Raw genomic sequence first — 12,987 nt, 5'->3', positions numbered from 1 at the left:
TATTTTCTTTCCGTCATGCATCATGATGTGTTTTTCCACGAATGGTTGTTAAATACAAAGCACCAAATGGAACCATAAAAGCATTATAACTAAAAAAAAGTAGCTCATACAGTTCTTTGATAACTTGCGAGAACGATGCTTCAAGGATTTGTGAAGAAGCACCTCACTTCACTGTCCTCAATACACAGACTCAAATCCCTACAGCGCTGAATAAGTAATGAAAAATTGAGTCATTTGAAGGGTTACGTGTTTCTAAGGCATCTCTGTGGAAAGGTTAAACGCTGAAAAAGTTAGCAACGTCTGCTGACTTCAGATGTTGCAAGAGGTTTTTTTCCAGACCACGAGCAAATTCACACAATGGGTCTTTTATAAAATGTGATGGTGAGGCAATAAATAATTTAACAACAGATTTATTTTAATCTTTTAGTTTAAGTTTAAACACTAAGATGACTTTTGTCCAATCATTGTCCATTCAAATGGCCCTGCATAGATCTGTCATTACATGCATGCATAAAGTATGCATGTCAAACAGAGCCCTGAGTCACTTACAGTATCTCTGAAAAAAATCCCTGATTTAGCTTGAAACATGTTTGTTTTATTTTTAACATATAATAGTTTTTTTAAATTATATTTAATAGCTAACTAGACCGTTGAGCCCATGGTTATACGCTGCAATTGCACTGAACAAAATAAGAGAAAAACCCATGCAAGATGAAAAAGTATGACTATTTACAACAATGATTATTGTTTCCTTTATTTAACCAGGAAAAACCCATTCAGATTTCGCAGTCTCTTCTTCCAGGGAGACCTGGTCGAGACAGTGGCAAACAAAGTTTCCCACAAAACAAAGACAATTTAAGACAAATAATACTCTTTACTATAACTAATAACAACGTGAATCAAGAAAAACACTTACAAGACTCTTTTAAAACAGAATACTAAATACATTTAAAAGTACATACAGGTGATAAAGACTCAAGTTTAAGTAAACTTTGTAAATCACGAGGCAAATACAAATATTCCAGATACTCTGTTAACACAGGCTATTATCCAATTAATTTGTGTATAATGAATGAATTGTTATTCAGAAGTTTTCTCCATGCATTCTTTTTTGTAACCAGTTGTTCAAAGCACAAACCAACGACAACAATGCTTTGGAGCTATGTACTACTAAGTGGATGAAGACTGATGTCAATGGTCCGAATTTGATGCTTATTAATACAAAATGTATTTATTGTTTATCTGAAATCTTAAGACGAGTGCATACATGAGTTTGCATGGTTTTGTGGGTTGTCAGCCTGAATGCCCATATGATGGAATTTAATTTACATTACATGGGGATAAAAAATGTACTACCTAGCCACGTCACACATGTTCCAATGATTAATTCGTTAACACACACGTCTTCATAGTTAATATTCACGATCCACCCAATGGATGAAAGTGACGCCACATACGCGCAAAAACGTCCCAAACCAGCACAAACTAAAACTTACTTTAAGATAAAAGCCTACTTTTGATCAGTTTATAATAGTTTTGCGCTGGATGTGCAACAGAGTTTCTGGAAGTGTTTATTTTTGCTTTATTATTTCAATAAATTATTTATATTGTTTTCTGTTATAAGTCTGTTTTCTTCATATACATTAGACACCCTCATTTAAATAAAATAATAAAATCTCCACAATAACACACCGAGCGCACTGATTTGAACAGCTTTGGAAATGATATCTACTTCGCTAAACCCCATCCATGTACACAGCAGTCGGGGCTTCTTTCTAAAGCCATAAGAGTCTCCACCCAATGAAAGGAGAAAACCCGCCTCCACTGTTGGACATACAGAAGAACTGACCAATCACTGCTCGAATCCTCCCAGCGTGTGACCAACCGCGGACGTTTTGTAAGCGCCGAGAGGCGGAACAATAGTGGGCCTGGCTCGCGTTTGGTTGTGTGGGTAAGCCTTGAATGAGATTTTCTGACTTTTCTTTATTATGTTGATAATATTTTGCCGTTAAATGTAAATTCGCGATGTGTGTGTGAGCAGGTCAAACGTTTCCAGTCAACGTCTTGGTTTTGCTATTTTACTTTGCGCCTCACACCGTTGGGAGAACAGTTTCCTGTGTTAAAGTAACGTTAACCGCATGGATAGCAACCGTCATTTCTCTTCTGAATAAAATAAATGATATGCTCATCTTTATGAAATATTATTCCGTGTTGTGTAAAACGCACAGCCATTCTTTTACTTTTTACAATCCTCTGTTAAACCTGTGTTTCTGTTTACACTTACAGTAATGTATAATTGCTCGTGACTTTGACGTTTCAATAATAACTACATATCAAAAAAGGAAGATTTTAACACCATGTTGAATTGACACGAAATGTTTCTAAAGGCGTTTCTTTGATGTCTTGGTTTGCAGTAGACAAAAGTTGCTCGCTTGTCCTTTGCGCTGTAATGTTGTTTATATTTTGGCGATATGTCATTTATACCTTGTTGGTTTTCTGACAGACTGGGTGGACCACAGTCAGAGCTGATCTGGACTGGACTGATTATCACCAGACCTCGTTTTTGGGAGACATTTACCCATTGCGACTTACATCATAGCCCACTGGATACTTTCATCCAATTGCATTGCATGGAATAATTCAGGATCCGTATGGTTTTCATCGATGGCATGGGTTTTGAAGAAACTTGATTTTGCCTGAGACGTTTGCAAAACCGAAAGTTACTGTTGAAGTAAGGAACTCCAAAGATGGATCAACAAGCATCTGGAGGGGAGGACCCAAATAAGCCTTCCAAAAAGAAATCCAGTGAGGATGAGAGTAAAAACAAAAAACTGGTATGTACCACCACCCGATTTCAGCCTTTTATGGTGTATAATTGTCTTGAACACCGAGGTTTGTATAAACTGATGATTTAGGCTTTTCCACAAGTTTTTCTACACATTTAAAGATTTAGTAGTTAAAGGAATAGTTCACCTTCAAAATTGTTTTTTTCAAATCTGAATGACTTTCTTCCTTCTGCAGTACACAACAGAAGATATTTTGACGTGAATGGGGGGCTGTGCTGTTCCGTTACCAACATTTTAAAAAATATCTTCTTTTGCGTTCTGCAGAAGATAGAAAGTCATCATACAGGTTTGAAATGACAAGAGGGCGTGTAAATGGTGACAGAATTTATTGAACTTCTCCTTTAAATCCTTTACTTTTTAACTTTTGTGATATTGCTCAACAAAGTTACTGTCGACCTCGCTCGGAGCACGTTTTTACTGTAAACATTAGCTGTCTCAGCATTCCCCGTTGAAGCTGTTGAAACTCAGTAATGGTCTGAGGGTTGCTGTTTGTGGCAGCTTTCAATTTTCTTTTCTATTAACACACTTATTGAAGCCTCAGTTGTGAAACGGAAACTGTTTGTTTCAGTTCATTTAAGGTGACTTTTTGAAAGTTATATGACATGTAAAAAACATTTATTGACACGCTGACCTCAGTGCAAAGAAAACCATATATTGCAAAATAAACCTTGTTTGTTTTGTTAAGTGTCCGGCATTAAGCTTGTATGGACATCTGATGTCTTATTTAAGGGATCAGCAGCACCAGTCGTAAAAAGCAATTTGCTGATAACTTAAGCATGTGAGGTATTTGTCCTACAGTCAAGTATTTTTTACTGTTTTCTGTGATGTCAGTCCTGTGCTGTCACACTCAGCTTGTCAGTTTTGCTAAACAGCCTTATCTTATCTTATGTAAATACTGGATGTGGTACCGAGTCTATTTCGAGTTGCCTCCTCCTCAGTCCTAATGCATTTATTAATTACTTTTCAAGACTCCCTAAATTCACAAAGTTTACAAGATTGCAAACAACACATGAACCCTTATTATCAGTACAGATATGGTGCTGGAATTGTAGATTTTACAAAGCTGTCTGAAGATTATTGACCCACCCCACTGCACTCTTCTTGAATTTATGACCAACCTTCAGTCTTGTCAAGTTATATTGAATGAGCTCTAAGACACAAACTTTTCCCGTAAGGTCTTTTATAGAGCTTAGCATCACAGTAGGACTACAGATCAATTGAGGTAGCTGAGTGTCTAGGTCTGTTTAATCCATGTAAGAATTGTAATGTTACTTAAGGGCATGTCCCTTGTTGAACGGTAATGTGGCTTATTTGGAAGCTGCAGGAAGGGCTCTACGTTTACATATTTTAGGATCGTTAGTAACTAAATATTTTTCACTGTTGCACAGTAAATGGTTGCACTGCTGGCAGAAATTCATCTGTTTATGAGCTTCATTTGCTTCGCGGAATGTAAATGTTTGGTAGCCAGGTGGGGAGATTGGGATAGTTGGGTTGCTGGTTGAATATAATGTACTTGAGATTACATGTTTCACTTTTTGAGTCCTTTTTATCTTGCGTAACCTGTAATGCTGAGGTATGGGTGTGTTGTATTAAGGAAGATACACCTCAATGAATGGTAAAGGTGTGACTTGAAATTTGAAAACACCCCATATTGTGTTTATTAGTCTGGTGGTTCTCAGCCTTTGTGGACATCTAATGTTGTGTTCAGATGTCAACATGAACAAGTTTAGTGAATCATTCATCACTCATGTCCAATGTATATTCTTTATAAAACCTTTAAAAACTGTATTTACTAAGTATCCTGTACATTTACATTAAAACCCAGCCTGTTTAGTCAGTGATGAATTAGTCCTGTGATCCATTCTTCTGGCTGAATGCTGATGTCACACTCTTGCTCTCTAGTGATCTCACTGTTACACATCATGTGGATGATTTGGTTCCAGGCAAGCCCCCTGTTGCCTAATTCTGCTGTTTATTCAAGAAGCCCAGAACTTCTGCTGTTACACAACAACTCCTGTTAAAGGGAGGAAGTCATCATGACCCAAACGGTGGAGATACAAATCTCAAATTGTGCATTCTTTAAAGCCATCTTTCAGTGCTGAGTTCACTACGTTTGTCTGCTTTGGAGTTTTGCCTTTTATGGTAAAGTAGTTCAACTCAATGTATCAACACATAACAAACTGGGGTTTAAGCAAAGTTTAGTTAAACTAGAATGATGCTGAAAAACAAACGTAGTGATTTATGTGTGAGGGCTGTGTGAGTAGATTCCTAGTAAATTCCACAATTCAATCCCTATGGGTGAATTCATTTAAATGAAAGCCGTCTCTGGTTTTATTATAAATCTGTCCTGAGCTGGATTAGAGGAAGGTTATAACCCCTGGACCATGCTGTACGTTATAACAGTGTGTTAGGTTCTGCAATGCACTGGGGCGAATCTTTACACTCCTTAAGCAGAAACAGATCCTCTGGGAGAAACGTAGACGTAAGAGGATGGACCTAAGAATGCACCATTCGTTTACAGTGTTTGAAGAGGGGATGACATCACAGTGCTTCTGTTTGGGCCAGAATCTTAGTTGATGCAACAAATAAAGATAAACCGTTACATCCAGTTCCGTTTTGTTGAACGTTGAAACTTAAATTTGGTTCGCATGTCAGTCTGTTATCTTGTGGTTATGCAGCACCCTACCTGTGGTTTGTATATGAAACAATGTTGATCCAGCAGTTATAAAATGTATAAATACGAGATGTGCGATATTGGATGAAAGCATGTTAGTGGAATGAATGAATGAATCTCTTAAAATAGACTATAAGCCTGTCTGTGTTACATAACATGCTGTAATAGAGCCCAGCACTGCATGTCTCTTTGTGGTTCTGTTGTAGATGGCTGGAGTGTGGAAGACTTGGTTTGTTTGTTGTCAATGACCCAGATTTCAGTGAGAACTTAAAATGACCCTATTAGGCCTGTGCTTAAGACCAGGGGTGTCGCGTATAACATTCTGCATTAAAGTGTGCATACGAGCAGTCAAGATTGTCCATAGGGTGTGCACATATACAGTAATACATTTATAAATAATTTAATGTGCATGAAAAATTGCAATGTTTTTATACATCAGGCCCCAGGACTGAGTGGTGACATGGAAGCCCTGCTTGCTCATCTTTATTTATCACAGAGGTGTGAATGGGCAGATTGTGCTTGAGAAACAGGACTAAATCATCTGTTTGAAAGCCTGAACAGCCTGTTTCCTAAAGATAATAGGATTTATTGGATTTTTTTGGTCAGCTTGAGTGTGTTTTTAAATGTCCTTGTTGTTCACATAACCTTTGCTAGGAGCATAGTCTCTTCTCGTGAGAAAGAACTTATCCGAGACAGCTGTTGTTACTTTATCAAAGTCCCAGTTGATACATTTGTACTAGGCAGTTTTTTGGCCAACGAGTACTCCCAGGCCAAGTTAAAAATATTGACTCCAATGTTTGATTTACAGATGTGTCAAGGTTATTAACTTCATCATTATTGATTAAATAATGAATGAGGTACATGTATGTACAGCACTGGTACTTGATATTATTTTCCCATGCTATCAAGCTGGAAATGTCAGTTTTAAAAGCTCTTTAATAGTATATTTTATTTAGATTTATTTAGTGAAAGTACATGCTATATGGTATTTTAGCATGCAATTGTCAAAGAACTACGAATCATACAAGGTTTTTGGTTCACTGGGCTGGATCTGCAGTTGTGACACAGATGAACAGTCATGAGTTTAACAGGGTCACTGCATTTGCATCAATGTCAAAAACAGCAACTGGAACATCCCCAGCATAAGCTTCAACCTAATATAAGTCACACTACACTGTGGTTATGCATTTAACACGTGCATATTTTAGTATGCTTGTGCAAGTTTTGAAGTTAGTCATTTACAAGAAAGCTGTATTTTGAAAAATGTTTGAGCGGTCATTTGGGTTTGTGTCTGTATGGCTGGCCATTTTAGACAACAATTGTATGGCATCTCGTAGGGAGACCAACAGGAAGTACACATGTTGAGTGTCGCAGGGACACAGGAAATGAGGAAGGGAAGTGCTTTAGTCACACTAGGGCGAAACACAGGCTGCCTATTCTGACATCACCCTTTCAAATATATGTTTCTGGTCTTTATAATAACCACATTGTGATGTTATGAGTCATTTGAGATTTGCGGTTCTGAATGTGTAATGATGAGTCACAGGGCTCCAGACTAACATTTTTTACTAGGAGCACTGTAGCCCCTGACTGAAAATTTTAGGTGCGCATGCTAAAGATTTAGGGGCACACCTTAAATCAGCCTGCAATGCAATTATTCACATTTTCCCCTTAAAATAACTGTATTACTGATACTGAGAAATAAGGTACTTGATGACAGCAGATTTGGTTCTGCTTATTTAAAAAGAGGCAGAGCCTACAGAGAAACGTCGTCATTGATTGCTGCCAAATAGAGAGACTGTTATCTGAATTAAATTGTTCTTATCAAAAAGTATATATTTAATTGTTTACAGTGTGACACATTAAAGCATAATGAAAGGCCTCGTGTTATGTTCTTACTATGATTTTATTGTGTATTAAGAACACTTTTCCGCGGTTAGTTTAGTATTAAACGTCTCATATCTCAAATCGTTCGGGCTCAAGAAATCCGCAACAGCAAACATCGACTCGTAATGCACTCAAGTTGTGTGTGTGTAAACTTTTCAATGATGACCGGAATTGTGCACGTCCGCGGGAAATATATGTGACATGTGAATTACCCGTGCACTGGCGTGCAGTTGACTAACACACAGCCTGCACTGGTGGCGAGCTTGTGTTCTACTCGTCTTTCCACATTAAATAACATTATTTTAAGTCCCCAATTCACAAATACAAACTATTTTAAAGCATCAAGTACTTCCGTGCTCTCAAAAGACGATCTTCAGTCAATGCAATGCACATGCACACGGGACACAGCCACCACTCAAACTGCTCGCAACAAATGTCAGAGAGTTATTTACGCAACTTATTACGCATAAATATTCCGACACACATGTTATAATGCCCAAACAATGTGAACAGCATCTGTAATAAGTGTTATTCTGTTGTGTCTTAAAGAGCAGCCACATCTTTTTTTACTATTGCGGAGACTTAAGACTTAAATGCTCCAGTAATTTTGGTGACAGAAATAAGACTAATACATGATTCCAAACTGTGATTGGTCTCCATTTGTTTGTGTGTTCTCATTATCTACAAAATGTTTTGCTTTTGTAAAAGAATGAATATATTCAGGCTGTGCTTTCAGCCGTCTCTCTCCGTGTGCATATTTCTGAAACGCGTCGTTACAACAGATTTAAAACTTTGCGAATACTCATCATAGAAACGTAAAGCAAATTACTGAAGAAAGCTTAAAGTGTGTACTGTTAAATGATCCAATTAATTAGAATACTCTCGGATTATGTACTGTACTTGGTATGAAAGTAAATTTCTCTCTCATCAGCTCGTTATGTGATCAAACCATTGCGCAGAGCTCTCTATTTCACATGATCTGCGCAAGCCCCAAACATGTAGAAGCATAAGTATTGGCACAGCTTTCCTGAAATAACCAACGTAAAGTCAACCAAATTTAGTTTGGGCTATTTTTTGGGGGGCCCCTATTGTTTTGAAGTCATCCATCATAGCCACAGTGTGCTGTACAGAGTCAAATGCCTTAACATTTGATGATTTGCAATTTCACTTTATTTTTAGAATGTGTTTCATTCAAATGGTGAGTGTTTTGCCATGCGTGTTGACGCATGTGCAACAGTGCTGCTTTGTTTGACTGGTTTAATGAATAGACTCTTTATTTGTAAAGACATCTGTCCTGCTAATCAGAGGCATCTAGGATATGCGGATTAAGCGAGTTTAAGAGTTTAAGAGAGTTTAAGAAGACAGGTGTCAAATAGACAAGTAACAGTTCAATTGAATAATTTGAATTAATTGTTGTCAGTCTGTTTAAGTCAACAAAAAATGTACCTAGTTTAAGGTAATACTGTTTTATGTTGTTTGATATCAAATCTTATTAATTGTGAACTTTTATGTAGACTCTAGGTTGAGGAAAATGCAAAGCATTTCTTTGGATTGTTGTGGTTGTTGTGTGTTTCAGAACTACTTTTAGGCCTACAGATCAAGTACCACAGTTTTACATGCTAATTATTTTCTGTTTGAAATTTTCATGCGACCCAAAGGATTAGTGTTCATTTAATAGTACTGTATTAACAATGATATAATTACTTTCCTCCCACATGCATAATTATTTGGGCTTTCATCAAAATTATTTTGCCTTTAGCTAATGATAGATAGTGTGAACAAAAGCCAAGCCAGCAGTGTGATATCTTCTGTTTTCATGGTGTGAATTTTGAGGTCGAAATGTCAGATGCAACCACTCCTGTGGTTTGAAGCTTGGTTTAACAAATGTGATACCAGACTTGCGATAGAGATTTATACAAATAAGTGTTGAAGTTTTTTCATGACTCCGAAAGGAAGACCTTGATGAATTGTGTGATTTGTGGTTAGAGGAAAGCTGAGGATGAAAAAGTTTTTGCTTTAGCAGGAAAATGTTGGTGTTTCTCACAGCAGCTATTGTAAAGCTTTATAAAATATAGCATAGAAAGGAATAGAGGTCGACCGATTAATTGGAACTATATTGTCAGTGAGCCTTCAACCACATAGTTTAGGCTATATGTCACCACTCACCAGGATTTGGTACCCGTGCATACAAGCCCAGCAGCTAAATTATTACAGTTATCTGCTTTTTATAATCTCTGACGTTATCAATACTGTTTCTGTACCAGAGAATTTCTCTTCCTTTGAGGTTGTGTAACGAAGCAACAGCCATGCCTTGTTTAAAGACAGAACTTTTGGCTAAAATGTGCATGATCACTTTCATGCTATGTGTCTGTGGGTCAGACTCTGTTTGTACTTTGTATCAAGAGCATAATGCACACAATTTACAAATGAACGCAAATTCAATTCTGTAACAAGATCCATAAAAGGAAGGAAGGAGACGGGAACCGGCGAACATAAAATGACTTCTTAATTAATAAACTCAAACGTAAATAAACACACACAAACCACACCATAAAATCCAGGCCTGGTCCTCTCTCAATGACGGTCCGGTCGCTTGTCCTCTTATGCTCCCAATCTCCTCCGTGATACGAGACAGGTGCGTGTACAGCTGACGCTCGTAATCCCTCGAATCCCGGCTCTCGTCCCGCCTACCTCACTTCAAATCAAATTGTGTAAATTTAGAGCGTTTTTTACAATGTTTATTGTTCCAATGCAGCTTTACAGGAGAAAATGAGAAAAACGGACACAAAAAAGGTCAAACACAGCACAGAACATGGTGTTTATAGAACAAGCTCAATTACTCTAGTTAATAATATCTAATAAATGCAGTCTCCTGGTGGTTTATTTGTCATATTTTGCATTAAGTGAATGCTTGCCTGAAAAGATGTGTATTTAATCTAGATTTAAATTAGACATGTCTACAATAAATGTTTAAATCGGTCATATGACACGGCTAAAGCGAATATTATCGTTTGTTTTAGATGTAATGCAATGTGTATACATGATTTAAGGTTCAACGCTGTATTTTCCACTTACCGTGCGTGTTTGTATCTCCTCTTTTCCATGCGACTCTGAAACACACAGATTGTTAACAAAGCTCTTCGCTCTGAAAAGCGAGGTGTGCTTTGATTGGCATAGTTAGTGGTCGATAAGTGCAAGAATGTGACTGAAATGTACCAATTCTTACCATATATGGAACACCGGGTTCTAAAGCGATTGTACTGACAGGTACGCACACCTTACTTGCCTATACATTTGGGCGGTCTTAGTCATATCATACCACAAACTGACGTAGACTTGTGGGGGTGTGGTTATCTTTTGCACTTTGATTTTTTTCAATTTTACAAATTAAAACTGTATTCAAACGTGCCCCAGAACTGTTTGCTTTCCTACATAATTAAAATTATTTTTATTTGCGTTCGACAGAGCAGAAGAAATATAAAGCAATTTTTCCTACTATGGTAGTCACTAAGAGACTGACTTCTGTGTTTAACCAGACTGTAATGAAATGTCGGGATGTATTGTTAGGTTAAGGAGCAAGAGGGTCTAAGAATGACAAAGGTTTATTATTTCACACATCTCTGTGTTCCACACCAACACTGACATCCTCTGAAGCTGTGAAAGAGCTCACACAGTCCCCCAGTCAGTTTTGAGGGACAACCACAGCTAGCTAAACACCGGAAACAGCTTAAGTCTGTATATCATTAGACAGATTACATCTGCAGGCCCTGCCTTATCTGGCTATACTCCGATAAGCCATGGATTGAAAATGAAGTCAAAGGTTTAGCCATCCCTACTGCTGGTTGTTCCCACTCTGCCATATTAAAAAAATCTATGAGCGTTTTTCAACCATTGCACCAAACTGTTCTAAGAACAGCTGAAACGGTTACAGTTATGTTTCAATGTAAGTCTGGCTCAACACGGCAAGATAACAAACTGGTCTCGGCTCTGAAGATGTGTCACGGTTGTCTAAACGTGCTGAATCGTGGTAATGAACGCACGCAGAGGCGTTATGCTCAGTCTCTTGTGTTACCAGGGCAGCGTGTGACGCGTTTGTGTTTACATAAAAAAATTCTGATATCAGCCCTTCGGTGGAAAATGAAACCATTTCATTTGGCGTGGATCGGCACGGAGTGAAACGATCTTCTGGCATGGATCGGCACAGAGTGAAACGATTAAGCAACGAGAAAGATTCGGCGCGATGGTGGAAAAGCGCTTTCTTATGTACCGTACGTTAAAGTCACAATCAGGACTGTAGCAATGTCTGGGCTGAGATAGAGTGAGCAAACCAGTTTTTGCATGTCTGGCATAGCCCCAAATGCCCAAGCAATGCTTTCACAGCTTGTGCGTTCCCATAGAATAATTTTGCCATCTATCAGTTTGATATTGGATATTATGAGCTACAGATTGCATCATGGCTTTATGTGTATTTCTGCATGTTATTGTTTATGTCAACGTTTAAAGTGAGAGGATTAAATTGCTATTTTCGTGACCATTTTAATTTAAGTGAGCTCTCAGTGCAAGGTTATTAGACATCAGTGCACATCAGCTTGAATCGTGCTTCATATCTAAATAAATGATGCAAGACAGGAAAGCTTTGACTTGCAAAACCTTAAGGTATAATAAACCAGTAAGCCCTGAGAGGCTATACATTAGACTCATTTAACCAGGGGTAAAGATGTTTGATAAATACTAGCGCTGAAAAATTAAGAAAAAGATATTGTGACATTCCAATTAGAAAATTGGTTGAAATTTGGTTGAGCTTAGGACACAAGATATTGTTTACTTCCACATTATGTAACTTTATATGCTCACTAGCATGCAGGCTATTATTGTGAACAAAAACTTGTGCTAAAAATTCAAACAAAATATTGGCCTGAATTCTTTTGGAAAAAAACTAACATTTGAAATGTTGCTCCAGGGATAACCTGAAACATGTTTAAGTTGAGGCACTTAAATTATTAACTGAAAAAAAATAAAAAAATAAATGTATTCAATTTTTTTTATTTATTTATTAATAGCATTAACCACATGTATTAAATTGACAAACCTACAGATCTAATATGTATTGTGGATAGCCATGATTGGTGCATTGGTTGAATGTGCAGTCACGGGTTAAAGGTAATTTTTTCTTTTGAAAATGTACAAACTGTTTCCTTTTTTGTTGTGTTGATCTATCATAGTCTGTATGGTGTTCAAATCGGATTGAAGAATGATTGATTTACCTTATACGTGCCATTGTAAGCATGTCTGCTATTACCATTATGCCATTTCCTATTGGGCTATTGTTTAGCATCCTGTTGGCCTGTAGACTCAATCTGTTGGCAAATACAACCAACAATTAAATGTTGATTCCAGCAGCTTAGTTGTCAAACCTTTGGTTAGCTTACCACAACAATAGCACTGGAATGCTGGTATTTATTCAGGGTTGAGCTGGTCTTTATTGTATTTCTGACAGTATTATTCACATCTGACAGGTCTACAATCAGCTGCATTTTAGGAAACCCATTCATATTTTATTCTTGCTGTATGAAATTTAGT

The 12,987-nt window shown here is 37.4% G+C and overlaps 1 protein-coding gene across 10 annotated transcripts in view; it reads left to right on the top strand.

Annotated features, from left to right (window-relative positions):
* The first annotated feature begins 1,900 nt into the window (after positions 1-1,900).
* Positions 1,901-12,987, top strand: part of diaph2 (diaphanous-related formin 2) — a 364,217-nt gene continuing 353,130 nt past the window's right edge. For 7 of the 10 annotated variants that reach the window (XM_079480319.1, XM_079480327.1, XM_079480323.1 and 4 more), the window contains exons 1-2: positions 1,901-1,951; positions 2,504-2,834. In XM_079480319.1, coding sequence (XP_079336445.1) covers positions 2,748-2,834 — 87 coding nt within the window. In that variant the 5' untranslated portion in view covers positions 1,901-1,951; positions 2,504-2,747. Of the gene's footprint in view, positions 1,952-2,011; positions 2,125-2,503; positions 2,835-12,987 lie in introns of those variants that run through there. The other 3 variants (XM_079480325.1, XM_079480321.1, XM_079480320.1) reach the window with 3 other exon arrangements.

This window comes from Barbatula barbatula, assembly GCF_947034865.1.
Source record: "Barbatula barbatula genome assembly, chromosome: 18".
NCBI classification, from domain to species: Eukaryota; Metazoa; Chordata; class Actinopteri; order Cypriniformes; family Nemacheilidae; genus Barbatula; species Barbatula barbatula.
The sequence above is the reverse complement of the archived record's forward strand: the minus strand, read 5'-3'. Positions and strand labels throughout refer to the sequence as shown.